This window comes from Gastrolobium bilobum, unplaced genomic scaffold (genome assembly GCF_033153095.1).
Source record: "Gastrolobium bilobum isolate Gb01-03AN ecotype WA unplaced genomic scaffold, APGP_CSIRO_Gbil_v1 utg7888, whole genome shotgun sequence".
In the NCBI taxonomy this organism is placed as follows: Eukaryota; Viridiplantae; Streptophyta; class Magnoliopsida; order Fabales; family Fabaceae; genus Gastrolobium; species Gastrolobium bilobum.
Window position 1 is genome coordinate 234,334 of NW_026898738.1, and position 27,937 is coordinate 262,270.

The 27,937-nt window shown below is 32.3% G+C and overlaps 4 protein-coding genes and 2 non-coding genes across 9 annotated transcripts; 3 read left to right on the plus strand and 3 right to left on the minus strand.

The window, feature by feature from the left end:
* The first annotated feature begins 3,798 nt into the window (after positions 1-3,798).
* LOC133283676 (uncharacterized) lies at positions 3,799-4,404 on the plus strand. Its single transcript, XM_061480570.1, has one exon. The coding sequence runs from the start codon at positions 3,799-3,801 to the stop codon at positions 4,402-4,404; it is 606 nt and encodes a 201-aa protein (XP_061336554.1).
* A 4,495-nt stretch (positions 4,405-8,899) lies between these two features.
* Positions 8,900-11,861, plus strand: LOC133283691 (uncharacterized). Of its 2 annotated transcripts, none has more exons than XM_061480592.1 (5): positions 8,900-9,057; positions 9,162-9,235; positions 9,882-10,011; positions 10,157-10,471; positions 11,296-11,861. In XM_061480592.1, exons 1-5 carry the CDS (start codon positions 8,935-8,937, stop codon positions 11,566-11,568), a joined length of 915 nt encoding a protein of 304 aa, XP_061336576.1. In that variant the 5' UTR covers positions 8,900-8,934; the 3' UTR covers positions 11,569-11,861. The 2 variants fall into 2 exon arrangements, with proteins under 2 accessions (XP_061336576.1, XP_061336577.1); XM_061480593.1 differs by having other exon boundaries at positions 10,157-10,462; positions 11,347-11,861.
* Positions 11,862-12,194: 333 nt separating this feature from the next.
* On the minus strand, positions 12,195-12,267 carry TRNAR-ACG (transfer RNA arginine (anticodon ACG)). Its single transcript has one exon. It is a non-coding gene; the product is annotated as a tRNA-Arg (tRNA).
* A 751-nt stretch (positions 12,268-13,018) lies between these two features.
* TRNAR-ACG (transfer RNA arginine (anticodon ACG)) lies at positions 13,019-13,091 on the minus strand. The gene has a single exon. It is a non-coding gene; the product is annotated as a tRNA-Arg (tRNA).
* A 113-nt stretch (positions 13,092-13,204) lies between these two features.
* LOC133283713 (oxidation resistance protein 1-like) lies at positions 13,205-16,702 on the plus strand. The gene is made up of 8 exons (XM_061480619.1): positions 13,205-13,516; positions 13,785-14,314; positions 14,457-14,529; positions 15,165-15,245; positions 15,375-15,438; positions 16,024-16,111; positions 16,223-16,307; positions 16,425-16,702. The coding sequence occupies exons 1-8, from the start codon at positions 13,391-13,393 to the stop codon at positions 16,506-16,508; spliced, it is 1,131 nt and encodes a 376-aa protein (XP_061336603.1). The 5' UTR covers positions 13,205-13,390; the 3' UTR covers positions 16,509-16,702.
* LOC133283711 (asparagine synthetase [glutamine-hydrolyzing] 3) lies at positions 15,463-22,814 on the minus strand. 3 transcript variants are annotated; one of them, XM_061480617.1, is made up of 15 exons: positions 22,686-22,814; positions 22,284-22,422; positions 21,746-21,841; positions 21,508-21,649; positions 20,693-20,788; positions 20,506-20,600; positions 19,690-19,851; positions 19,113-19,193; positions 18,796-19,017; positions 18,517-18,651; positions 18,044-18,124; positions 17,870-17,956; positions 17,632-17,739; positions 17,084-17,230; positions 15,463-15,985 (listed from the first exon to the last, which is right to left on the minus strand). In XM_061480617.1, exons 1-15 carry the CDS (start codon positions 22,763-22,765, stop codon positions 15,938-15,940), a joined length of 1,719 nt encoding a protein of 572 aa, XP_061336601.1. In that variant the 5' UTR covers positions 22,766-22,814; the 3' UTR covers positions 15,463-15,937. The 3 variants fall into 3 exon arrangements, with proteins under 3 accessions (XP_061336601.1, XP_061336600.1, XP_061336602.1); XM_061480616.1 differs by lacking the exon at positions 15,463-15,985 and having other exon boundaries at positions 16,810-17,230; XM_061480618.1 differs by lacking the exon at positions 15,463-15,985 and having other exon boundaries at positions 16,810-17,230; positions 21,508-21,642; positions 21,742-21,841.
* Positions 22,815-27,937: the final 5,123 nt, after the last annotated feature.

Sequence of the window (27,937 nt, forward strand, 5' to 3'; positions counted from 1 at the left end):
TTCTTTAATACTAATGAGACCGTGACACAATTGTTAAATCTCTGTGTCGGCAAAGCTTGGGATGTGTGTACACTGATTCACTGAACCTAAACAAATTATTGCCGGTAATAAATCATAAAGTAAGTTCACATGAAAAAATTTAAATTGAAATACGACATGCAGGAATATTCAGTTATGTTTGATGATCATTTTTAGTATTCTTTGTCAAAAATTTATAAACCGGGATCATGTATATGATTATAAAATACCAAACAATGTGAAATCAAAGTTGAAATTGTGTGAATCTTGTTGGATCATCACAAAGCCGAAAGAAAGAATGGACTACATGCCAGATTTTTCTCTCTATCACCTATTTCGATAAAGGCAGCCTCAGTGATGGAAGCATGATGACTCATGGGACTTAATCCCAATATAATTAGGCTAGAGAGAGGACCTAGCTAAATAATCCAGAAAAGAGTCTGTGTCCACTAGGTCCACCCATCATGAAAAACCAGGGTCATACTAAAGTCTACACTGCTGCCCAACTAGGCCCAATAACAACATATGCCAGAAGCTCAATGCAATGTGATCACAATGGACTAGTTATAGTAACAATGTTGGAATATCCATTAACCCGATTAATTTTAAAATACAAAACTAATTAATTAATTTTGTCCACATATAAATAAAAATTCTAACATTCTCCCACTTGAGCTATATTAATTAATTAATTTATGTAGATGATATTTTATTTTTCAATAAGATGATGAGTTACTACATGAAACAAGAGCTTTTTATCTAAAAGTTTTGATAGGAAATACCTTCGAGTAGCCTCCTTTGTATATAGAACATGAGTTTTTTATATTCTTTTGATTCCCTTAATTAGTGGGAGTCGTACTCGAGGTTTTCTTTTGAGTATCTTTGATTCTTTTCATTCCCTTGATTAGTGGGAGTCGTGTTTATTTATTTATTTTGCACGCAGACTGATATTTTTAAGAATTGTTGATGTTTTATTTTTGATGATCATCATTATTTTGTTATTATTCTCTTGTTGACTGAGAAGTATAATTGTCTTTAAACATGTTGTAAAGTTTAAAGATATATAATTGTCACTGTTGAGATCTCATGTTGTATTGTGACATACTGGCTTATTTAAGCAAAGCAATTTCATGTTGTTTAGAAATTGCGGTGATGCGATTTCATATTGTTGAGAAATTGTATCAAGAAGTGTAATTTCTTGTTGCTTGGAAATTGCACTAATGTGATTTCATGTTGTTGAGAAATTACATTGAGGACCGATAAGAATTAGGGTGTTACATTGTTGATCACATTTTGACACTAATACTTACTACACTACTGGGCCTTGATTCATGAAGATGTAATACTCATTGTATGTGAGTATGTAAGGTCATATGCTATGATATTTTCGGTATATTGACCGTCATGTTCCTATGACGGGGTTATGTTGGATTGAATCGTTCTGAGATGAGATGCTGGAATTAAAATATTGTTTTTCAACATCGTGGCCACGTAAAATTATTTTTTAGTTATTAACCTGATAGAGTCATTTTAGAAATAAAATCCTTTTATTCAAAATAATATTAATTAATATAGCCTAAGGAGGAGAATGTTAAAATTTTTATTTATACGTGGGCAATATTAATTAATTAACATTCTTATGATGTACACATCATTCAAATATCAAACAGATATGCCTATTCCTTTTGGAGGATGCGTGTTTGTGGTATACATGTAAGTCACAAGTAAGTCTAGCTGGAACCTTCTACTTGTCTTTTAATCGTGGGAAATAGTTATCTCATTTTAGATGAGATAATTATCTCATGCACTAATTACAAATTAAATATGAGATCTATTTTAAATTTTTTCTCTTTTTTTTATTATCTCTCCTCTATCTTTTCTATGTGTGTAGGAGATTGTTTTTTCTTCTCACGTTAAATGAGAAAACAATCCCCTTTAATCGCTGCCTCTCGAAGGAGGCCTAGCTGTCACTCTATAGCGGTATAAATGTTGAAACAGAAGATATTGAAGTAGGAGAAAAGAGAAGAAGAAAGAGATAGGAAAAGGAAGAGAAAATTAGAGAGAGAAGAGTATTATGCAAACCCATTTTCTTATACCCATTTCAGTGCTCTTACTCCATTTTATAACACCAAAGTTGCAACTGAATTGTTAACCGTAATTACAAAAAAGGAATTAATAAAAAGCAAAATATTAGGGACAATAAGAAAATAAGAATAAGAAAAATATTTGAGTGCCATTAGCTTGGACTATTGGGTTGCTACATTCCCCTGCCCTCCAAACGCACCCTCGTCCTCGAGGTTGAGGAGGCCACATCAAGAAGGCCAGCTACCTCTTATCACTGAAAACACTACCTTGGTGCAGAAAAGCAGCAACCAGAGCATAATTCTCAAAGCAGCTAAAATAAAAAGCGGGGAATTAGGACATATGAAACCCACAAATCCAACAAATTCAAGGACAAGCACATGAAGTCCTTCGTATACTATTTGGCCATCAGAAAGGAGGGTAATGTAATGTCATCAAAAAGCTCAAATGTCTCAGGTTCTAGTTGCAATACAAGGATGACAGTTGTTCTATTTAGAATGTTAAAAATTTTGTCGAAGACGTTTCATAATTTCAACAGTTGTAGAGTTGTCCAAGCTAGTAGATATAAGTTCATCTATGAAGTGTGCATTTGCTTCCAATATATTAGTAGTGAAGTCCAGGTAAGTAGGCAAAGCTCTGCTTCCCTTCCAAACCTTTTTTGCCACAACATTTATGTGTTGAAATCGAACTTCAATTGTTGGAGTAAGTAACAATCCCCACTCTTCTATCAACTCGTTCTTGGAGCTTCAACAAAAGATCCTTATGGACCTCGAGAAAACCTCTATGTTAACATCTGTTGTAGCACTAAGAGTAGCGTCGAGACAACGACCATTTGAATCCAAACATGCAATTTGTTGGATGAGTGAATAGGGATTCCCAGCCAACATGATTTGCATAGGTAATTCGTCCAACAAGTCCCGCGCAAATATCCTATCGACTTTCCAAGCAAAATGCAAAGTGTGTGGACAAATTTTGTACTGTTTTATAATTTATGTAGATTATTACAACTTATCAAAATTGGATAATAAACATGTGGTTAATGAGGGTCTTTCTTGACGGCCAAGTCGGTTGGAGCCAGCATTCAAGAAGCCCTTTATGAGAACACTAATAAATAAAAATGTTGTTTATTCTGATCTTTTCCACCTTTGGGGTCAGGGGTTGTGGTATTGCAACATGACTCAGTTGAATTTTAACCCAATACCCTTGCTAGCTACTTGCAAGAGCCATATCGCAAATCTAGCCTTTCTGGATTCTGAGAGGCTTTTTTAAATAAGATATAATCTTCGGCACAATCTTCTTTGCATTCATACTTTTCACAAACCACAACTGAGATACTGGCCAGTTATAAATTATATAATACTCTTCGACACAATCTCATGTGGATGATTTAAGATCTAAGTTGGCCTTATAATATTCACAAAATCACAAACTAAGATACTGGCCAGTTATAAAACTATATAATTAATACTATCTAAATGTGTTAGGATAAGAGCAGCTTCCTGGAAAGCATTTCCAACTTTTTTTTACAATATTAAAAAAATACAATCATATAGTCTATATAAATTATGGTCGTCCATGTCCAAATTAAACTCAGAACAACAACTCAAACTCAAACAAACCTCTTACACTTTGCTTCCCTTTCTCTTCTTTTTAGCTAAAGCACATAACAAGATATACACTTATACTCTCCGTTTCTTAATGGATCTATCACGAAATCTTCCTTCCTTTAGCTGTGAACTTAGAATAATACAAGCACAAAATGTAGAGTTCATCAAGTCAACCAAAAACCTATTTGCCAGGTTGTATCTTCCAGCAGGAAACAACAGAAGAATTCAACTCAACAGCAAAAAGGTTTCATCCAAATCTGTTCCCTTTTGGAACGAGTCTTTCAGTCTAGACTGTTCATGTCCCCAAGAATTCTTGGATACCCTTCAACAAGAAACTCTGGTGTTGGAGCTACGGCAGAGCAACACAGCCCCACAAGTGCTGAGGAAGATTTTGGGGTCACATCTCGTGGGGAAGGGTGAGATTCCATGGAAGGAAATTCTTGAATCACCAAACATGGAGTTCAAGAAGTGGGTGAAGATGGATTTGGTGAGTGGTAGTGGTTGTGAAGATGCTATGTTCAGAGCACCAGAAGTACAAGTGGAGATTAAAATACAAGTGGCTTCAGCTACAGAGAATAGAAGGAGGTTGAACAAGTGGAATGAGTGTGGATGCAAACATGGCCATGATCACCATGACTGGTGCAGCACCGAAGATTATGATATATTTGCACTTGGTGCTGCTTTGGAAGCGTTTTGATTAGTTCATTTTAGATTCTACGATTAGTTCATGAGCATAGATTGTTTATTTTATTTTTTTTGATGGTTTAATTGTATATATGATTATCATATATGATAGATTATTTCTATAATACTAATTAGACTCTATCACAATTGTTAAATCTCCGTGTCGGCAAAGCTTGGGATGTGTGTACGCTGAACCTAAACAATTTATTGCCAGTAATAAATCATAAAGTAAGTTCACATGAAAATAAGTTTAAATTAAAATATGACATGCAGGAACATTTAGTTATGTATGATGATCAATTTTAATTTTTTTATGATGTTCATATTGGGACAAGAAAAAAACATTCAAATATCAAACAAAAATAACAAAAAAAAAAAAAACTGCGTTTTCTCATATACTTCAGTATACATATATGCTCATAGTTATTAATAAAAAACGAATTTCATAATTTAATCTCAGAATATTTTTTTCCAAATACATTTATAACACGGTTATAATAATCGCAAATAAATTAATTACCTTCACAGTTGACTTCGATCTAAAAAAAGTCTCACTGAGATTAAATAAAAAATTATTAAAATTAAAAGTGACTTTTTTGTGGTTAAATTGAAAGTAACTTTATTCATTGATGAAACAGTTTTAAGGGCAAAGTAATCGTCATAATGCAAATTAAACAAAAGAATTTGTCAGATTGATTTTATTTTATTTTTTAATTTTTGCCGCATGGGGAATTTGGAACTGATTTTATATGGGGTGTGCACTACTATCACATGTCATGTCATATGCTCGCAAGTATAGTACCACGAAACACTAATCTCGCATGTGCGACCTGTTGAATCGTATCAGTATCACATGAAACTAGTCTTGCACCCTATTAATATACGACTAATTCCACAACTCTATATTTGAGGGTGTTTAGTATAGGAGATATTTTTTTTTACCAGAAAAAAAGATTTCTAGAAATATGGTGGTAAATATTTTTGTCGAGGTAAGTTATGAAAAAATGTTTGGTATGTCAAAATTATACTGAAAAATTGAATTAATTTTACTGATATTGTGTTTGGTTGATGGTAAAATATTAATAGGATTTTGAAGCATAATGACTAAATTATGCTTCTATGTGGTATTTATTTACATGTGCATATAGCACTCGAGTGCATTATGGTCTTAATTCGTTTGAATCACAATCAGAGTACATGGGCCAAAAAAAAAATACCATAAGCTAATAAGAATTCTTTTTTTCCGGTGCTTAGTGTAAATATGGATTGACTGGATAATTTTTTTGCAGAGAATAAATCAGGATACCTTATACTAAACATAGACAAAAAACATTGTCCACCCCACTTTCCCATCATTCTAAACAAAAGCTTGATATCAAACACCCCTGATTCATGCAGGAGTAGTTTCACACACTATTGTAAACCCGGTCGAATCGATCCGAAATCCAGTGAACTGGTCATAGGATCGGTTTAGGTCAAGTATTGGACCGGTTATACATCGATCCGGTCAAACCCGATCAAAATCGGCCAAACTCGGTGACCCGGTTCGGTCATGATTTTTTTTAAAAAAAATTAAAATTGTTTCATCTTGTCAAAAAAAATGTAGAACTCAATTTAAAAGAATTTTGTAATTTTATTTGCTAGTATACTCTTCTACAATGACCTCAAATTTCAGCTTCCAATACTGAAGTAATTTGCAGAATAATAAATTAAGAGAATGTGACATATGTCATTTTATCAATGTAGTTGAATTTGAAAAATACGAGTTCAATATCATTGAGAGGTATGTTTATAGTGATTCTGGGTTGTAATTTAAATTAACATAGTAATAGCGTATATTTTTATTTATTTATGCTTCATTTTTTTAGCTTATTTAGTGAATATTGTTTAATTCATTTTAGATATAGAAAATGTAATTGAATTTATATATTCATATTTATATATATTTTTATATATTTATATATATCCGGATCAACCGGTCCGACCTGTGATCCACTAGTCCGACCATTGACCCAGTACCCCGACCAGGTCGATGGTCGGGTTAGGTTTAATAACACTGGTTTCACATATTCCATACGGAACTCACTTCGTTAGATTGGAAATATATTTAAAAAACAACATTAATCTTAGGGTAATAGTTTTCTCATGTAGTAGGAGATAATAATTATCTCCTACTGACTCATTTATATTAGTATAAGTGGGGTCCATTTTAATTCAAGGAAAGAGAGAGAAAAAGTAGAGTGAGATCCATCTTGAATTTGTGTGTGTAGGAGATAATTTTTTCTTATGTAACATAAGAATAATAAATCCCTTAATCTTAACATTTTTTAAATAAAAAAAATTTGTATCGCAACGGTTCCTTCCCTCAATTTTAAGACATTACTTTGTAAGTTGGTACAAGTTCAATTTTACCTAGAAGAATTTTTGGCTACAATTGTGCAATAGTAATTGATCAAAGTTAAACATTTAATAACACCTACAAATGATATTAGTTCTGAAATTTTCCTTTTGTTATGCAATATAATTTTCCAAGCTTGGCTTTTGGTGATGCAGTTAATAAATACAAGGATTAAACTAAGGGAATACTATTTATGCTTTTAAAGGATATAAGTTAAGTTTTAATATTTCTATAGTGAATGTGATAAGTTATCTACATTCATTCCTAAAACGACATCGTTGTAGGTTGAAAGATTAAAAAATTAAAAGAAGAAAGACAATTATAACCTTGAAATAAATTATAATTATAAAAATACCTTGATTTCGGCCCAAAACGATGTCATTTTGCGCTCAATGTAGATAAGTTATCTACATTGACTGTAGAAAAAACGAATCTATGAGTTATGTTATTTTATTTTTTTACTTTATGTATTTCAAGTAATATATAGTTATAGCATGAAAAGTTCCTTTTTTCTCTCTCCTCGGTCGTATCAGTTGACGTGAAAAATGAAAAAAAAATCTTTTCATGTTATAACTATGTACTATCGGAAGTACATAGAGTAAAAAACTAAAAAGACACAACTTACTTCATGATTAATTTAAAAAATAAAATTTTCATATATTTATTATTTATATTAGATACAAACAGATGTTGGGAGAGTTGTTATAATATTTGGTCGACTGGTAATAAGGGTGGTAAACAAACCAGGGGCTTTGGCTCGGCTCGTGAAAGCCTGAACCTACATGTTTGAAATTGGTTATTAGAACCAGACTTGGACTTGTATAAAAACTCGTTTAACAAAAAGGCCTGAGGCTCCAATTCAAAAGCTCGGCCTTGGAACCTCTCAGGCCGACCTAGTATATTAATTTTTATTTTTATTTTTTATTTTTTATACTACTTGTAATAGTCTCATCTCTCTCCTCAATCCATTTCACCCCATTTTTTTGGTTAAACGGATTTTTTGAATAATTTTGTTCTATATTACGCTGTTTGGATATACATTGAATTTATGAATATTTATGGAATTACTAGTGCTGTTGATTTTATATTCTGTTTGGATAAATTTTTGTTGTCTTATTATTTTTTTAAACATACTAACAGGTCAAATCATGCTTTTATTTTTTGTAAATAAGACAGGTCAGGGCCGATAATTATATTCGTAACAGGTAACAGGCTAGGTCAGGCTGACATATTTAAACGCATGCTTAATCTTTTAAGACCAAAGCTCGGCTCGGCTCGACCCGTTAACACCCTAACTGGTAAAATGTAGATAATAATTTTTACCAAAAAATAAAGTACAAATTATATTTGATTGTTAGGAGAAGATAATTAAGAACACGCATAAAAGACAATAAATTGTTAGCTGTATTTGTAAATACAACTTTTCGTAATATGGACAGATATACTATCATTATAAGAAGGGAACAACTAAGCTACCTCATTTATTTAGATACTGCCATTTGTTGTTGGTGCAGAGAGGTCCAATATCCTAGAAGCAGATAACATGTATCTCTCTATATATGTATACACAATTCATATAAATCTTAAATGCTTCCTATAATAAGAAGCATAGCCCTCATAACAATTTTTAAAGTAAATATTTATAATACTAGATTACATTACTAAATTTATATTGAAATTTATTTATTTATTGAGATGAACTTGACATTGAAATTTTAAACACACAAAGAATAAAATGATTCGACCCACTATTACACATAAATGTCACAAAATGCATAGAAAAAGTTAACGATTTTTTTTTATATATATATAATTCATTTATTGTCAATTTTTATTGGATAATTCTGATCACATATCTCAATTGAAGATATTACATTTTTGTTTTTAGTTCCTTTTCTTTCATTTTCAGGAATCAGTGTGAGATAGCATATTCTAATAGTTAGCAATTGCCATTGAGTGACACATGTCGACCACATGGAGCAGAGTTTCAAAATGTCCAAAGAGTATATCTCCAAATAATATGAGACTTTGTAATTTATGTTTATTTAAAAATAAATTTCAATTCAAATATTATCAGTATCTAATATCTCCCACCCATTTACTTTCACACCTAAACACAAACACAAACACAAAAAACGCAAGAGAATGCATAGAAGCACGCCGGTGAGAAAGCCACACACCTCCACCTCCGATCTCCTCACATGGTCGGAAGTTCCTACGCCGGAATCCTCCGCCACCGTCTCCGCCTCCGGCAACCGCTCTCGCCAGGTTACTATTAATTAACTCTCGTTTTTCTTCGATCTCTCTCTCTCTCTCTCATGTAGCTAATGACTCTCTCTCTCTCTCCCTCTCTCATTGCATTCACATCACAGCCTTCCGACAGAATCAGCAAGGTTCTCCATGGCGGCCAGCTCACCGATGAAGAAGCTCAGACTCTAGCCAAGAGGTACAACATTCATTTCTTCTTCTTCTTCTTCTTCTTCTCTCTCTCTCTCTGTCTGTTGAATCTGCATTCCGGATTCAGATCAGATCTGCTTGTGTTTTTTATTTTCCTTTCATTTTTTTTTATTTAAGTTTATTTAATTTGGATTTTTTTGTTCTTCGATCTGATTCAATACATGTTTCTTTGTCTGCATCGATCTGTTTTGTAATTTGTGATTTCGGTAAACTCGTTAGTTTCTTTGGCATCTATTAAGATTTATGAGGTAGGATTATTTGCTCAAGAACAATGTGTTGTTCAATATCTTATATGTTTCAATTAAGTTAGTAATATTTGCTGGTTGAGCTTGAAATGAAGTATTTATTTTGTGTCTTAAGCTTGATTAATTAACTGTCTATCCTATAACAGGTTCCACGTTTTTGTTATTGTTAACCTATGTTTCTGGCATAATTGGATGCTTTGATTATTAATTAGTAGAAAGTGTTTTTCATATGCGTGTATGCTGCAGTATCTATTTCAGGAACTGCGGGTTATTTTTTGTCATGAAAATGGTTAATCTAAGCTAGGAGATGTTGCATACTAGTTAACTTTCGAAAGTTCATTTTTTGTCTAACGTTGTTATCAAACGTATCTTTCCATTTGCTGCTCTTAGCAAACCTTGCTCAGGGTATAAAATGAAAGAGATGACTGGAAGTGGTATATTTTCGGACAATGGCGAAGATTCTGCACCAGAAGCCAATTCTGCAAATTCAAATAACAGAACAAGCATACGCATATGTCAGGTATTCTTTAGAGTTTAGATAATTTCATTGGTCTGGGTTTTTCTATTTGACCCTATGAACATTTCTCAAACATCAAATCAAACTCCATTGTGATAACAATTTTCTTGTTTTCTTTTGTTTTCCCTGCGACTGCATTTCATCTCAGCAAGCACTGAATGGAATTAGTCAGATATCATTCAGCACTGAAGAAAGCATTTCTCCTAAGAAGCCTACCTCTATACCAGAGGTAGCAAAGCAGCGTGAACTGAGCGGGACATTGCAAAGTGAATCAGACACAAAGAATAAGAAGCACGTATCAAATGCCAAGTCCAAGGAGCTCAGTGGAAATGACATATTTGGCCCTCCTTCTGAAAATGTGCCTCGTTCAGTGGCGGTTGCACGCACTTTGGAATCAAAGGAAAGTAAAGACATGGGAGAACCTCTTCCCAGAAATGTGCGAACTTCAGTTAAAGTTTCCAATGTAAGTGTCTTCCAGGAATTAAAATGAATTGTCATCTATCTTTTTATATTAGATGAATGGCTAAAGAATTGTTAGATTACTGTGTAATCCTTTCTTATAACATGGTTATCAATGTGGACTAAGTTAAGCTTCTGTGCTAGTGAGCCTGTAACATCTAAATGGTTCTTACTGGTAATAAATTTTGACCTTTGATGGTCCACCAATATTACCTTATGCTTCCTAAAATGCAAAATTCAAATGTAGATCAATTCTGAATTTTTTTTTTGGTAAGAATTTTATTTATTAATACTCAAAGGTAATAATAGCTAGAGATAATTATAATACAACTGCAGCTCTTGAGGACTACCAATTATTTGGATATATTAAAATTTTATACCATAATTTTGTTCCCTTTCCAAAATCATGAGCCTGTCAATTTGATATGAAGCCAAACAGCTCATGCATTGCATTGAGAAGATCCGTAAGTTTGTCTCATTGTCTTTAAAGTGTCCATAATAGTGTTATTCCTTTTAGATTTTGTATTCTGAAATTAGTTTTTATATTTTTTTGGTTTTACAGTAATGGCAAAATCATTTATTCTGAAATAAGATGTAGTCCAGTTCATTACTTTTATACGTTGTTAACTTAGTTCATGTGTCTTTTCCTCCTCCTGCAATGTAACTGCTGCATTTTGAGCTCAACATTTCATTTTAATGTTCACTTTAGGTCCCACCCAGTGGGAAAAAGCTTTTTGCTCTGTTCGTGGTTCTCTTCAGGTGCTCATAATGTCATATTGCCCCATTGTTTATGACTGCATTTTGACATTCCTCTTCTTATATTTGTAGCCTGCAGGTGGCCAAAGTAATATCTTATTTGGTGAAGCACCCGTAACGAAGACATCAAAGAAGATACATGACCAGAAGTTTGCGGAGCTGACAGGGAATAATATTTTCCAAGGAAATGTTCCTCCAGGATCAGCGGAAAAGCCTCTGAGCAGGGCTAAACTGAGGGAAATGACTGGCAGTGACATATTTGCTGATGGAAAGCCAGAAACCAAAGATCCTGTCCGAGGTGCCCGCAAACCCCCTGGTGGAGAAAGCAGCATTGCCTTGGTTTAAGTTATGATATTTAAACTTACCCTATTTCACGTAGGCATTCTATAAATCAGTCTGAACTCCCATGTTTTTAAGTAGAAGGGTCTGTGTTTTCTATTTTCAGCATCTTAGGTTTTTCCACTTTTCAACTATGAACGTGGCATAACTCAGTCTTAACATTTAAATGGTGAAAAATGAAGTTGGTCGTGCCTGGACAGCGTTTCAGCGTTCCCTTTTCCCCACCCTGCTAAACATGTTATGAAAACTTCAATTATATTTATAGTTTTGTTGAATAGTCAAGGACGATCCTGTTTGATCCAGCTATTGCCTGTACTTGGGAGTGGAACAATCTTCCAAACTTTATTCTTTGCAAAACACCACCACGGCGTTCCATGATTCTCTTAAAAGTCTGACTCCAAAGAGGCACTTCACCTACAGGAAACAGGGTCCTCAGAACGACACAATTTTTTTTAAATGTTCCCCTTTCTTCCATTAACGCATTTGGAAGGCCCAAAATGATAGATAGAGTATATTCCTTTAAAACGCATGACTATAAATTTTGAAAAATTGCAATGTTCATATCACCCCAATTTAATAAATTTGCAATATTTCGACACACCAACATACAAGAAAAATATATATGTAATAGACGACTCCACTGGGGATCGAACCCAGAATCTCTGGTTCCGTAGACCAGCGCCTTATCCATTGGGCCATGGAGTCCTGATACACTGTCAATTTCGATATTTTGATCCATTCAACAATTATAGTTTAAAAAATTATTAATTAATTAATTATTAATTACACTGTAAATGATAACTGTTGATTTCTATTCATCAACAACTGAGACGGGGAGTAGAAGTCAAAATAACCCTCTCCATTGAATATATATTGTATGACAAATAGCTAGTTAGTCATGTTGCATCGTTCTATTCTCTAGTCCCTTTCATCTTTTAACGCGTTTGGAAGCCCCAAAACGATAAGGTATATTCCTCAACTATTAAAAATTTAAAACTGTTAAAATGTTCTAATTCGGCTCGGATTATTTCATCATGGGTTAAGTATAAAATAAGTTAACCCATAGGACTCATTTTAATAATCAGCAAAAAAAAGAGAGTCAATTCAGCAATCCATCTGGGTTGTTGGTTAAATATGGGGAGTTAAAGGGCGAAATTATAATGTAAAATTATAATTTTTTATATGATAAAAAAATAAAAATTACATTTACAATTAAATATTTTTATAAATTTTAAGAGGGTGATCATTAATTATATGATAAAAAATACCCAAGGAAAAAATTTGTAGTAATTCAAATATTTTGGATCTAATGTCCATATCTCCTCAATATAATCTAATGACAATGTTTTTACGAGAAAAATACATATTATATTCATGTTTTTTATATGAAAAATTTAACATTATATTTAAAAGAATTTACATGTATAAAGGATCAAATTGAATTTACGAAAACAAGCGACTCCACTGGGGATCGAACCCAAAATCTCTGGTTCCGTAGACCAGCACCTTATCCATTGGGCCATGCAGTCTAAATTTCATCAATTATCCTAAAAACTTTTAATTAAATATTAATTACTTACCAAATTGTTGATTCACCTGCTTGACCATGGCGTGCTTTGCAATGCTGAGGGATCAAGTCAAGGCTCTGGTCTTTTATTTCCAAAAAAAATAAAAATAGGCTCTGGTCTTCGAGTCTGCATTTGCATAGTTTGGTGGCACAATAATCTGAGAGCTGTGGTGACAAAGAACACTATTACTTAGTTGTCTTGTCTCTCTAAAAATCCCATGTTATTGTTGAATACCAGGTTTCATATTTCCATAACTAGAAATGGGAAAGAAGCAATCTTTGCGCACCAAAGCTACCAATTTTGTATCTGTCCTTCTCAACCCCATCTCTGATTCTGACACTCACAATCACAAACCCTCCAAAAACCCTTCACCTTCACCTCCTTCTGTAAGTTCTCTCTCTTATTCTCAACCCATCTTATCTTGTCTCTCAAAAAGGTCCCTTTTTTATTTATTTATTTATTTATCAAATTCAATTTAATCCTTAGCACTTACTATTCTCTTTTTTGTTCCCGTACGAGGTTCATGTCTACTTATGTTTTAGTTTATGGTTCTGTTTTTGTTTTTCAAAAACCCTTCTTAAAGTTAAGGTTTTTTCAAGGCATATTTTGCTTTAAATCGAAGTTAAGGTGGTGACTCTATTTTCCATCTCTCAGGAAGAAGTAGGTGAATCAAAAACAAGTGAATCAGAGACAACTGATGAAGAGGGTAGCCATGATTTAGTTGATGAGCCTGATACTTCATCCTTCACTGCATTCCTCTATTCTCTGTTGTCTTCCTCAGACTCTGGAGATAATGCAAAGCCACATGGAAAAGATGATGATAAAGCTGCATCTGATTACCCTTTACCAGATTCATCCCTGAAGGAAAATAGTGGGAAGAAAAGTTTGTTTTCTAGAAGTAAGCAATCACTTGGTAGAGCTATTCGCCAAGCTGCTAGAATTGGTGGATTTCGCTATCAAGATCGGAAGGATAATTTTGAAATGAAATTTGATGATGGGCATGGTTCTAAAATTTCTGGCGTTCATCATATTGAGCCTGTGGAAGAGTCAGTGCGTACTATGCCTTTGGTTGATGTGCCAGAAATTTCTGAACCTTCAGTTTTCCTTTCAGACAGTTTAAGAAGTGTTCTCTATGCTTCTCTTCCACCTCTTATGCAAGGAAGGAAATGGATGTTGCTGTACAGGTATCTGTGGATGAAGATTCATTGGCAGAAACAAGATTCTGTCTATTATGTTCTGAATTTCCGAAATCTTGCTATTGATAATTAATTATTGTTAATATTATTATTATTATAATTTCTTCTATGACCTCTGCAATTTCTGCAGCACTTGGAGGCATGGTATATCACTTTCAACTCTTTACAGGAGAAGCATGCTTTGGCCTGGATTGAGTTTGTTGGTACAGTTTATTATCCTTGAGCAGATATTAATCTTAATCATGCATTTATCTAAGTCTGATCTGCATTGGAAAAAGAAAAAAAGAAAATAAAAATAACAGTTAAACACTAAATGGAGTTCGCATGTTATGTATTGAGTTTGGAAATTGATCCTCTCATGTTTTATTTAACATAACCATGTCACGTGAGAGGATCCTAACCATATAAAGGTGAATCAACGTGATGATTTTGTAATATATCCCAATATTTTTCTTCTCTCTTCCCTTATCACCATTGATCCACTTTTGTATGGTTATTTATAATTCCTCCACATTATATGGTCATGTTAATTGACATATGAGAGGATCCACTCCCGTGGAGTTTTGACACGATAATTAATTGTAGCATGTAGTAGTTTAAAATGTCTACATGTTGAAGTCCTAGTTTGTAAGCTTGTTGGTTAAACAAGTTTATACTATCTAATTGTACATCCATATCTTGGTAATTCCAATTCTTTACTATGATTAGCTCACTCTCTTCTTCTAGTCTTTTCTGAGGGAATGTAGATATATCCATTATTCTGTTCTTTAAACTGTAAGGCTAATTTCTACATTTTTCAATCATGGATTAGTTCTCAATGTTAGTTATTCCGTTCTAGGTTGTTGGAGATCGAAAAGGAGCAGTGTTTGGCAGCTTGGTGGAAGCACCTCTAAGACCATCCAACAAGAGAAAATACCAGGTCTTGCCAAAACTCATTTATCCTATGGATTATCCGATAGACTGATAAACCAGCAAAATACTGTTTGTTGGTTTATCCTGGAATAATGGTACTTGTTATTTTGTTTTATTGACAATAGATTTTATTCAGGGAACAAACAATACATTTGTTTTCACAAATACCTCTGGTCATCCTGTTATATATCGTCCAACAGGTATCTACTTCCATTGGAGTTTGAGCATGTCACTCTTTTTTTTTTCTTTTGCTGCTATAATCATACTGTGTTTTGCTATCTATCTAAATGCCGGAATCTTGTCTGCTATATTCAGTGATTAGTTGTTTGAGATATAATTTTAATTCCGTGATAATTTCCTATTCATCTGAAAAATATCTAGAAATTGTTAAAAATGATGATTTTCTGGCATGTTTAACAGTTGCCCTAAGTAGAATAATGGAAAATTGAAATCTGAGTTCCAGTCTTCAAGAAGTTGATGAACTTGTATCTTAATGCCCTCCCTCCACACTACGTGTATTTGAGATTCAATGGTTATGCTGTGTATGATTCACTTTCAGCATCAGCATCAGGCTTTACTTAAGACTTGAGTTTTGAAATGCAAAGAAGTGTGATACAAAAGCAGTCTATACTCTATAGAGCTAAAATCACACGAATATAATGTGGTCTCCATTTTAGCACTCTATCCACCCACATGATTTCATAGAGTGAATATCTGGCTTGGTTTGGAATTCCAAATGCTGCTTCGCTTGACTAGCTATACTGGACTAACCACAAAAATTGCAGGGGTAAACCGCTATTTTACACTCTGTAACACTGACTTCTTAGCAATTGGTGGGGGAGGCCATTTTGCACTCTATTTGGATGGTGATTTGTAAGGACTTTTTACTTTCATCACTGTCTTGTATCAATATCAGCATGAGTTTGGTTTTTGATTTTTTGTTTTCTTTTAAACAACCACCAAATTCATGACATCTACTTAAAGATTGAATGGCTCAAGTTCGACCTCAGAAACTTATGGGAATCCTTGCCTTGCAAATTCTCAAGACTTTGAAGTGAAGGAAGTAGAGGTGCACATGAAGCTTCTCCTTACACACACACACACACACACACACACCCCACCTTTCTTCAACCTTTAAAAGCATTTATAAAAGAACAAAGTTAATTAGTCTGTGTCATCTATGCAGCTGTGGGGCTTTGTGTATGCTTCAAAATATGAGGAAGTACTCGCACTAAGCAGAACAGAGCTACCTGGAATATGTCGATGGTAAATATTATTTACCTGGTGCGAATTATATGCTGATGGCTTGCAGTTAGCATTTCATTGAATGGTCACTATCCCTCTAGTGAGCAATGCCAAGTTCATAGACAATGTAATGGAGAATTTTTATGTATCCAATCATGTATCCATTAAGAAGCAAACATATATGTAAATATTTACCAAGCCTATATGTATAAAGTGGAGCATATTTATTTTTGTTTTTGCATTCTCAAAAGCAGACAAAGGAAAGAAAAACTAAAACTACCCTGTGTCCCAATTTTATTTTATTTTATTTATTAATTTGCGATTCTGCAAGACCAGAACGTAAATGCACTAGAAGAAAGATGTTTACAAGAAGCATGAAACATAACCTTACTCTGCTGTGGAGTTCTAAAGCCTAAAAATATCGTAGTACTTAATGTGTGAAAAATATAAACAATCCCACTCCTACTTCAATAGTTCCATTTTCAACTAATTGAATTTAAATTCCCACAGAAAGTGGTAGCATTTTTTTTTTTCCTTAACCATCCATATCATGGGCCTTTAAATGGATCCGTTTTTAGCCTCGGCTATTTTCACATCAACTTCATCCTCATATGCAGCTGCATGAACACCAATCGCAGCACGACCAGAAGGGTCAAGATTTTTTGACCATGCTGCATCCCACTCCACAGCTTTTGCAGTACTGCATGCCACACTAGGACCTCCTGGAACTGTTGACCTAGCAGCATTCTGTTAAAATGGTTCAACATAATCAGAGAGAGTTTTGGCAGGATTTTAATTTGTAGACAAACCAATCAATGTGTAATATATATATATATATATATATATATATAGGTTTATCGTTTCTTCTGTTACAATGAAATAAAATTATCTCTTGCAATCTCAAAACTATGTCGTTTTGAGAGTTTGGAGAATTAATGAAGAGTATTCTGACAATTTTGTTTGTTTATTTATTATATGAATTTTACTACAACACCCTTCATTAATTCCTCAAATTCTCAAAACGATGTAGTTTTGAAGTTGCAGGAAATAATTTTATCATCTGTGACAGAAGAAACGATAAACTCATATTATATATATATATATATATATATATATATATATATATATATATATATTATAGAATCCACCTTTGGGAAGAACTTCTCAAAAATTGTCCTGTAGTGGTATGCCTCTTTTGTAGTAGGAGTGTTTTCAGGGTAAATGAAGTTGGCTTGCATCAGCATTGCATCTGTGACCTGGCCATTTATAAAGAGGAAAAAGAACACATACAAAGGATAGCGTTAATGGGATTCTTTAACGTTAATTAGAACATTGTGGCATTACATAAAAAAATAAAGTTCAACGTGGGAAAAGATAAGAGACAACTTGTTTGTTAGTATGATCCTTCAAGCCATCAATCCAGCTGTACCCGACACCATCACTGAACTGTTCCTTCTGCCTGTACAATATGTGCTAAGAAAAAAGAGAGGAGAAAAGAATAAGTATTTCAGAAATCCTTAAAGACATAAGAATAAGCATGATGCAGAAGTTGATACAAACCTTTGGTAAATATGGATTCTTATCATCATCAAATGCATTGCGTAATACCCACTTCTCTATCCTTCCAAGATCAGGCCTTATCTGTGCAATTTGTCATAAATCCCATAATGTAATTGAAAAATGAAGTCAAATAAGAATAACTTTACATGCCTATAAAATCAATTTCATAGAGACTTATGGTTAGAACTGTCCATGGACCTGCTTTATTCGTTAAGCAACATTATACGCCAGGGGCAATTGCCTCGTCTTAAAAGAGTAGATGGAGGACTGGATTAACAAGAAGAACACGATACAAGATAACCAAAAGAAGCAAACTTGAATACTTATACTAAAGCAAGAAGTTGAACATGGCATTTGAATTTGTTTAGGTACACAAACTCAATCAACAATGCAAGCAATCCAATCATAAAACAGACTAGAGCTGTTATGCAGCATGATAAAAGGAACAAAGAGAAAAATTAAACATAAAATACCATTTTCCACTCCGGATCCATACTCATGGCTATGTTGATAAATTCTTTATCCAAGAATGGTACACGTGCCTCTACACCCCATGCTGCAGTTGATTTATTGGCTCTCAGGCAATCATAAAGATGAAGAGCTTTAATCTGTCAAATCATCAAAGCCATAAAAAACTTGAATAAACAGTTACTCACAAGGAACGAAGAGATAAAGAAAGAACCTAACAAGTTAAGAACACATAGCTTTGCAAATTAAATAAAAAAAAGATTACAAAGATTATTTTATATTACTTTTCGACATGTTTCTTCGTGAAGCTCTTCCTTGTTAGGTGCCTTATGGAAATACAGGTAACCTCCAAATATTTCATCTGAACCTTCTCCAGAAAGAACCATTTTCACTCCCAGGGCTTTAATTTTTCTGGACATAAGAAACATTGGAGTACTTGCTCTGACAGTCGTTACATCATATGTTTCAATATGATAAATGACTTCTTCAAGTGCATCTATACCTTCCTGATATAGCAAAAATAAAAAAAATTACTTCTGAGTAGCAATAAAAGTCTCATTTGAAAAATATAAAATGAAGAGACAATGAGAGATGGGGTCACCTGAACCGTGAAATGAAGTTCGTAGTGACGAGTACCAAGATAATCTGCTACCTCTTTTGCAGCTTTCAAATCCGGAGAGCCCTGAATGGTGGAAAAGTCAAATCTTGAAGCATATAAAAGCTAATATACTACTTTCCAAACGTTGAAGAAGAAGGATGATAGGAATCAACCAAGAAAAATATAAGAATTAAGAAGAGAACAATATGAGTCTTGCATTAACAATAGAACTGTGATACAAACAAAGACAGATTACAAGTAATTAAGAATTAACATGTGAAAATAAAAGAAAACAAAGATATTCCTAAGCAATTCGAGAGGCTCAGGGATCTCTCCCAATATCCCAAAGGATCCCAATACTTCCCAAAGATACATTTACAATAACTTCCCTCCCTCTATATAGTCACTTCAACCTCACCTCACAAAACACACGCCTAACAGAAAAAAGGGAATATTATTCCCATAACTAACCATAGGGAATAGTATTCCCATAACTAACCATTTGCTGACTCAGCTTTTATTACTAGGGATCATAACAAAGGATAACACAACTCGCCAAATGTGAGGAATAAATTCTGACCTCCAAACCAATGCAGAAAGTATGTAACTGTGATCCCCACTGATGAGCAGCTGCAGATTCAGCCAAATAACGATTGGCCACAGCAGCAACAAGTGATGAGTCAAGTCCTCCAGACAAAAGAACTCCAAAAGGCACATCAGTCATCATTCTCTTTAATACAGCCTGCATGATATCACAGGTAAACAAAGAAAAGAGTTAAAAGAGATGTTATGATAATAAGCTGTGCTATCAGTTAGTATGTGACTCCAGTACGCCAAAGGAAGTCACTAAAAAGTGAAAAAGAACAAAAGGATCATTCTCCTTCACAAACTATTACTATATTAATATCACTACCACTCCTGAGCTATTATTGTCCTCACACATCAGTTGTGTGTCGAATAATTTAGTGCATGCAAATCTTCCACAACTAAGCTCACTAAGATCTTGCTACCCCTTATTCTGTAGTTGGACATAAGATTTAACTGATACCGATGATGCAACAATGCACCTATGTTCCTCCAGAGGTTAAGTATACTTTCTCAAAAGGGCACTAAGTTTCATTTCAGGATGTGTTTTTTTTTTTCTTAACCTTTGGTCACTATGACTTTTTCCTGAATTCAACCCAAGGAAATTTAATGGTTTTAGATTCCTGAGAAAATGATATGATAGCCACAGATAAGACATGTGAGGATGATTTTGAACATTTAAAGTTTCAGGGCGAGCTGGAGAAGTTTGAAGTATTTTTTAAGCAAATGCAGCAGAACTGCACTTTCAACATTGGGAAGAATCATCTCAAAGTGGGGAAATGAGTAGACAGACAAGACAATTGTAGTTTACCCTCTCAAAAGCCTCACACAACATCATTGGATCATAGGGTGTTGATGGAATATGCTCTGAGTACCATGGTGGATTGTACCACCTTCTCAATCCTCCTGCAAATACAACAAATTTTAACAGGATATCTAAAATGTAGGGAATTACAAGAGTCATAAATAGAGAATAGAACAAATGACATTATCAGTACCCTGTTTGCTGGAATATATATGCCCCGGAGGAAAAGATATGAATCTCTCACAATCATCGCTCAGAGCTTTCATTTCAGACGCAAACCATGTTGATCCTGCAAATAAATCAGCCCTTCATAGATAATACATCTGATTCATTCATGTGATAATAATACAAGAACAAACATGCCCAGTTGAATTAGCCACATATACCCAAGTGAATAGGTAAATCTAAATTTCTAACCAAAAATTATGCAAGTTCATAATAAAAAACAGACGAGTGTGTGTGTGCGAGAGAGAGAGAGAGAGAGAAAGAGATGCTTCATTTACTTGCCTTGGAAAAACAAGACTATGTTCCAAAATGTGAGCAGCAGTGGTGGATATAACAAAGTCATCCTAATGTTTGCATAAAGATGTCATGCAGAATTTAGCCATAATTTATATGAAATTAGCAAAGTACTGTCAATTTTTAGCAACTTCACTTGAGTAAACAACATCAAATTTCTTAATATAGTGTTAGTTATACTACAAATGCACAAGTATATGTAAAATTGTATGCAAAATGTATCGAGCTGAAACTCTCAAATTTCTATAGTAGCTCTTACATAAAGCCGAGAGTTCAGTTGTTGGAAACTAGGAGCCACTGAGATGGCACGAATTTCATGATTTATTTCACTTTATGGAAAATACAGTTAGCATATGTGCATCCACTGTGTACAAACTCATGCTTCTCAAATTGACTTAAATTGAGCAATAGATAGCTCAGCTCGAGACACCACCCAGATTGAAGTGAAATTGTAAAATGTTACAACAAGAAGAAGGTGAAGCCACATACCATCATGACCCCAGCCCAAGTAAAGAGAGTTAACTCCAATAGCATCACGAGCAGCAATAAAACTATTATCTCGAGTGTCAAGAAGGACAAAGGCGAATATCCCATCCAGCATATCAACAAAGTCTTCTCCATGTTCTTCATACTGACATGATAATGAATTACAATAATAGAAAATCTTCATTATTTACAGAAAAATAGTAAATTGATTACTAAATCTAACTGATTCTTGAACACTTACAAGATGAGCAATCACTTCACAATCACTACCAGTTCTAAATTGATGGGACTTCAGTTGCTGTCTCAATTGCTTATGGTTGTATATCTCCCCATTTACCTAATGGTATAGTTTCAACAAGGCAAATATGAGGTATGAGGATAAGCAAAAACCTAAAAACCAGTTCAGTATATATCATAAAAATTAAAGGGTGAGAACAACAACTACAACGAGAGATATCCAAAAATAAAAAGACTGCATTTGATGTCAGTATTCTCATTGACATTCAACAATGCAGGTACTGGGGCTTTTGGCCTAAGAATTTAGACATATCCAATTTGCTAGGTTGTCAGATTAAGTATTACACCAAACTAGAGATTATAAGCAAGTAAATCAGCATTCATGTAACTGCATCCAAATTCCAAACATGTATATGTTTAAGGTCTGAATCTTTAAGCACTACCAGAAATAAAATAAAATAAAATAAAAAATGTGTTTTCTAATGAATACTCTCAAAAAATGCACATAAGTTATATAATTATTGTGGCATGAAGATACATACAGTGACAATAACAGTCCTGTCTTCGTTGTAGAGAGGTTGATCCCCTGAAGTAGGGTCCACAATAGCAAGCCGTTGATGAGCAAGGTAACAATCTCCATGGCAATGCAAGCCACTCCAATCAGGACCTCTATGCCGCAACCTACATTTTTCAAGTCCATAACAACCATAACCAAATTAGAAAAAAAAAAAAAACTAATTAAGAAATAAAAGATAGTCAGGCATCTAGAAATCCTTCAAAAGCATCAACATATAATATACTAAACCAAAAAAAAAAAAAAATTAATAAAATAAAATGTTAAAAAAAATGCATTTTTTTGTTTTTTTGTTCTGTTGCATAAAGTGAAAGCACAAATGAAGAGAGAAATGAATGAAAAAAGCATAAAGATAAAAGAAATGTGTGACCTGCGAGACAACTCGATAATGCGAGCGCGCTTTCCCTGAGAGTTATCGACGCAACCCAACACTGCAAGGATTCCACACATGGCGGCGGGAAAGGTCAGAGACAGAACAGAACACAAGAAGACGCTGAAATGTAAAGACTTTACTCAGATATCAATATAATAGGTTTTAGCTTTTGTATTTAATTACCCATTTATATGATGTTTTGTTTTCTTTAAGATTAATTCTCGGAGGTTGTCAGAAGATACTCATATATTTTTTCTTTATTAATATTTATTTACTTACTTATTCTTTTCCCTTTTTAATAATGTAATGGATGGGATCTTTTAGTAGGGTTCTTGTCAGCACCAGATTCCACTCAAGATTCCTATCATATTGCTTTTTGCTTTTCACTAGTCCTAATCAAATTCAGTGAGGATAAAAACGGAAATGGGATGCAACGTAGTTATTTTATTGAAAAAATAATAAGCACTTGTTTGTGTGATATCAACCTTTGTAACTGTGTGATATCAAATTTTAGTTCTATCGTATGACACACTTGATTAAGGGTTTGGTCTATATTTTTCAAAGACATGGTTTCAAATTCCGCTCGTTGATGTGAGAATATTATTGGTGGGTGATATGTAATTCCTCCTAGAAATTCTTAAAGAGGATGAAGGTCTTCCTTGACCCTAGTGGAATACCAGTGTCTAACCCGACTTAAACTTTTTCTTTCAAAAAAAATTAGTTGTATCTTCAAAAATTAGTGTCTCGTTTATCGCATGGATAATATTTTAGGAAAACAAAAAAAGAAAAACTTTATATATTTAATTTTAAAATATATCTAACGAAAATATAATTAGCTTCGTTGCTACGGTATTCACTTAATCATGTTTTTTTTTATTCTGGGAGTTTAAAATTATTTCTTAATAGTCAGTTCATAAAAACATTTATATTTTACACCTTCCTGCTAAAATAGAGTTAACAAAATTGAATATTTCAACGTCTTGAAGCCTAAATATGTACAGATAGTTGATGTGAGGATTTTATTCACAGGCGATCTATAATTCTTTTCAAAAGTTCTTAAAGAGGTTGAGGGTTTCATTTAGTCCTGGTAGAATATCGATGTCTAACATCATCTAAATTATATATATATATATATATATATATATATGGTTTTAATGTTTCTAAAGTGAATGTAGATAAGTTATCTATATTGATCGTATAAAAAGTGAAACCTATATATATATATATATATATATATATATATATATATATATATATATATTTATGAGTTTAGTGTTTTTCCTTTTAAAAGACATAGAGTTATGTCATTTTAAGTGAGAGAAAGACATAAAAAATAGAAATCACGGGAGAGAAATTAAGTATTTTAAAATTTAAATTTAAAATAAAAATACTAAATTGAGTCTTTTTCTTTATATATCATTTAAAAAGACAAATATTTATATATATATATATTAATTAGGTGGATACTAGTTGCAATTTAAACTGATATTATGAGTTAAAATACACTTATTTCAGAGTTGAAATTTATTATTTTTCTTTTATCTTTCAAATTTAAATATGATGTACTTTAATATTGTCAATTCTAATTCTAATTCATTTTCCTCTTGCTCTTTTAACTTCCTAAAAATTTTACTATCAACTTTTTAAATGATTGCATTTACAAGTAATATTGATATTTTAATTTAAATTTTGATTAATGTCGATAATTAATAATTTTGTAGTATATATATGAGAATGATAATTAAAAAATGTGTTCAGTTGTAAAATAAATTAATCTTAAATGTAAAAATAATTCCAAAAGTAACACGTATTATGGGATTTTTTATCATAAGAATCAAAATTAAAAAAATCTTAATATAATATTTACAAATTATTTATCAATGTGATGAAACTGAAACGCATCTTGAGTTAGAGGGAGGGGCAAAATGGTATTTTTCAAGAAAAAAAATCTCAAAGACCTAGGTTAACTAACCTCAATTGACATAGTGCATCATTTTCAACATTTCTCCTACATATTTTTATCTAGCTCTCTTCTTTCCTCTTTCTTCATCTTCATTTGCTTTTTTGCTGACCAAATTCCAAACATCCTTTTGAATCGTTATGAAGCTTCAAAATCATACCCATTTTCTTTCTCTTAGAAGTAAATTTTGGGTTTTAAGGAAAATGTTTCAATAAGAAAAGGGTGTAACATGCTTCTTAAATATTGGTTTTTTGAACTCATAGAGGGAAAAACTCGTCATCCAAAAAATTGGGAAATATATTTTTTTTTATAGATTTGTTTTGAGTAGGTATTCCTATAAATTTTGCGTTTTTATCCATCTCCTTAGTACCTATATTGTTAGTTTATGCTTAATCAATTTTTAAAACATTGTCAAAATATTTGTTAATGTTCAGTTTCACTAGATACTAGCTCATTTACCTTACTCTCGGAGTGATTGAAAGTGCTTTAGCAGGTTTAGCAAAAATGTAAGTGATAGTAATTATGATATCATATCTTACTCTTATTATTATATTTCAAGTTTTATTGTACGATTATTGTTTAATAACATATGCATGAGAAACAAGTATTTTACAATCTGATTAGTTAAAGTTATGCATTATAAATTTACATGATATGAATTTTATATAAACGATATTTTTTACTATTTTCTTAATTTCTTGTTCAAAAGCCTATTTTATTAATTTTATTTATATTACTTTCATTGTTTAAGTATAAATTTTCCTATTATTATTCATTATAATTATTATGCCTTCATTGAGTTTGTGTGACTCATCCCTCTTTTATTTCACTATTCAAATCATCAAGTAGCTGACTAGCAAATGACCTGGAGTTGTAGAGCATCATGTAGCTTATCTTGGTAGTCCTCCTTTGGATACAATACAAGTCCTTTGTATTTAATTTGGAACTCTCACCAACCTACAGTCATCAAAAATGTGTTTGTGAAATCATTGTATCAAGTCTTAAAATCTTAATTATATTCTGTTGTTGTTGCTGGGTGGTAATGCATACATTGCATATTGGGTATTTGATTTGTTTGGAGATGTTAAAATATAGGGAGAACTCTGTCGCAATTTCAATAAAATTTAAAATATGAATCATTTAGAATTTTATTTTATTTAAAATGTAAATATGAAAGACAGGCAGTTTTGGAAATTAATTCCATGATCCATTTCTCTCTCTTTTTGCTTATTCTCTCTCTTCTCTCCTTTCTCTCTATGCGGAGTTCACTGGATATTTGACAAAATAATAATTAAAAAATATGAATAGTAAAATAAATTAATTTTAAATATAAAAATAATTCTAAAAGTAGCATGTATTATGGGATTTTTTAATATCATAAGAAATTTTAAAAAAAATATTAATATAATATCCACATATTATTTACTAACTTGATAAAATTGATCATGCTTATGGATCAGTGTCACCAGGCTACTATGGCCTACATGGCAACACTTGGTAAATACGTGTGACTCAAACACAATAGACATCTAGCTCATATTGTCACATGTGTATCTATCATATGTTGTCACATGATATGGTCACGTGTAGCTCCCTTGTGGATCTGAATTCTCTCGACTAAATAATAATAATAATATGGGGAATTATAATCAAAGATAGATTAATAATAATAAAAGAAGAAAGATAAAAAATATTGAAATAAATAATTAACAGATCATAATCTTGTTTTCAATTTTGTATGATTGTGATATTTTTTACATGATCATAATCATGTCATTTCTTTTTCACATCTATTTCGGTTTTCACATTATAAAATACTAATTAATATCATAAATAATAATTATGAGTGCATATAATGACGTTATTGATCTTTTTGTAAATTAGCATTAAATTCATTGAGGTGGCGTTTGGTAGAGGAGAAAAAAAAATTTATCCGAAAATCTCAATTTTTAAAACTATGATCTTTACATTCAGTTTACGATAATATCTGAAAATTAAAAATTAAAAAAAATTCAATTTTCCGAAAATCTCCAAAAATCCCGCGTACCGAATTTTGTATGATTGTGATATTTTTTACACGATCATAATCATGTCATTTCTTTTTCACATCTATTTTGGTTTTCACATTATAAAATACTAATTAATATCATAAATAATAATTATGAGTGCATATAATGACGTTATTGATATTTTTGTAAATTAGCATTAAATTCATCGAGCGTTTGGTAGAGGATAAATTTTTTTTTATCCGGGAATCTCAATTTTTAAAAATATGATTTTTACATTCAGTTTACGATAATATCTGAAAATAAAAAATTTAAAAAAATTCAGTTTCCCGAGAATCTCCAAAAATCCCGCGTACCAAACGGGTCTGAGTGAAATAATATTTAATATGGTAAAGAATCTTTGTCAGACCTTTGAAATCAGTGTAAATTTAAACATATTAAATCTAGGGTGCATATTTTCTTATGTTGTAGGATAGTAGGAGAGAAAAAAAAGTAGAGATAAGTTAAATGTGAGTTCCACATTTTAAATTAAAAAAGAAAAGAAAAATTAATTGGCACGGAAAACGAATTTGTGTAGGAAAAAGTTCTTATCTCATGTAGAAGGAGATAATGATTTCCCTTAAATCTATTATCAATAATATAATAATATCGAATAAATTTTATAAAGTCTATGTATTTAAAATGAGCAAATTATTTTGTCTCTTAAAACATAAACTTCTCATAGTTTGTTATACACTGTAAAACAATAATATGGTATATTGACCAATGAAAAAAATTATAGCACAAGATCGTAGTATTTAATGAATAATTTTATCATCAAACAATTATGGATATCAAATATCTGAATTCTTATAACAAAAAGAGAAAGAAAATATAAATAATCAAATTATTATTATTGATAGTAAATCATGCAAATAAATGAGAATTATTTATAAATAATTATTTTTGACTAAAACATGTAATATTAATTTATAATAATAATATTTATATTAATTATTATCCTACTAATTAGATATTATTTATTATTTATAATACTATTTAATATTTAATATTTACCTGGAAAAAGAAAAAAAAATAGGAATGACTGCTACATGACCGCATCTGATCTAATAAACACGTTGATTCTAGGATGTTATTCGATTATGCCATGTGACGTCACTATGGCAAGTAAACATTATCAACTTGCTTAGTTTGATAAACAATTACTTAATTAGAGCAAGTTATCCGATCGAGAAATTTTTATAGAGTTTTTACAGTTTTATAAGAGTTATGTTGTAAGAAAA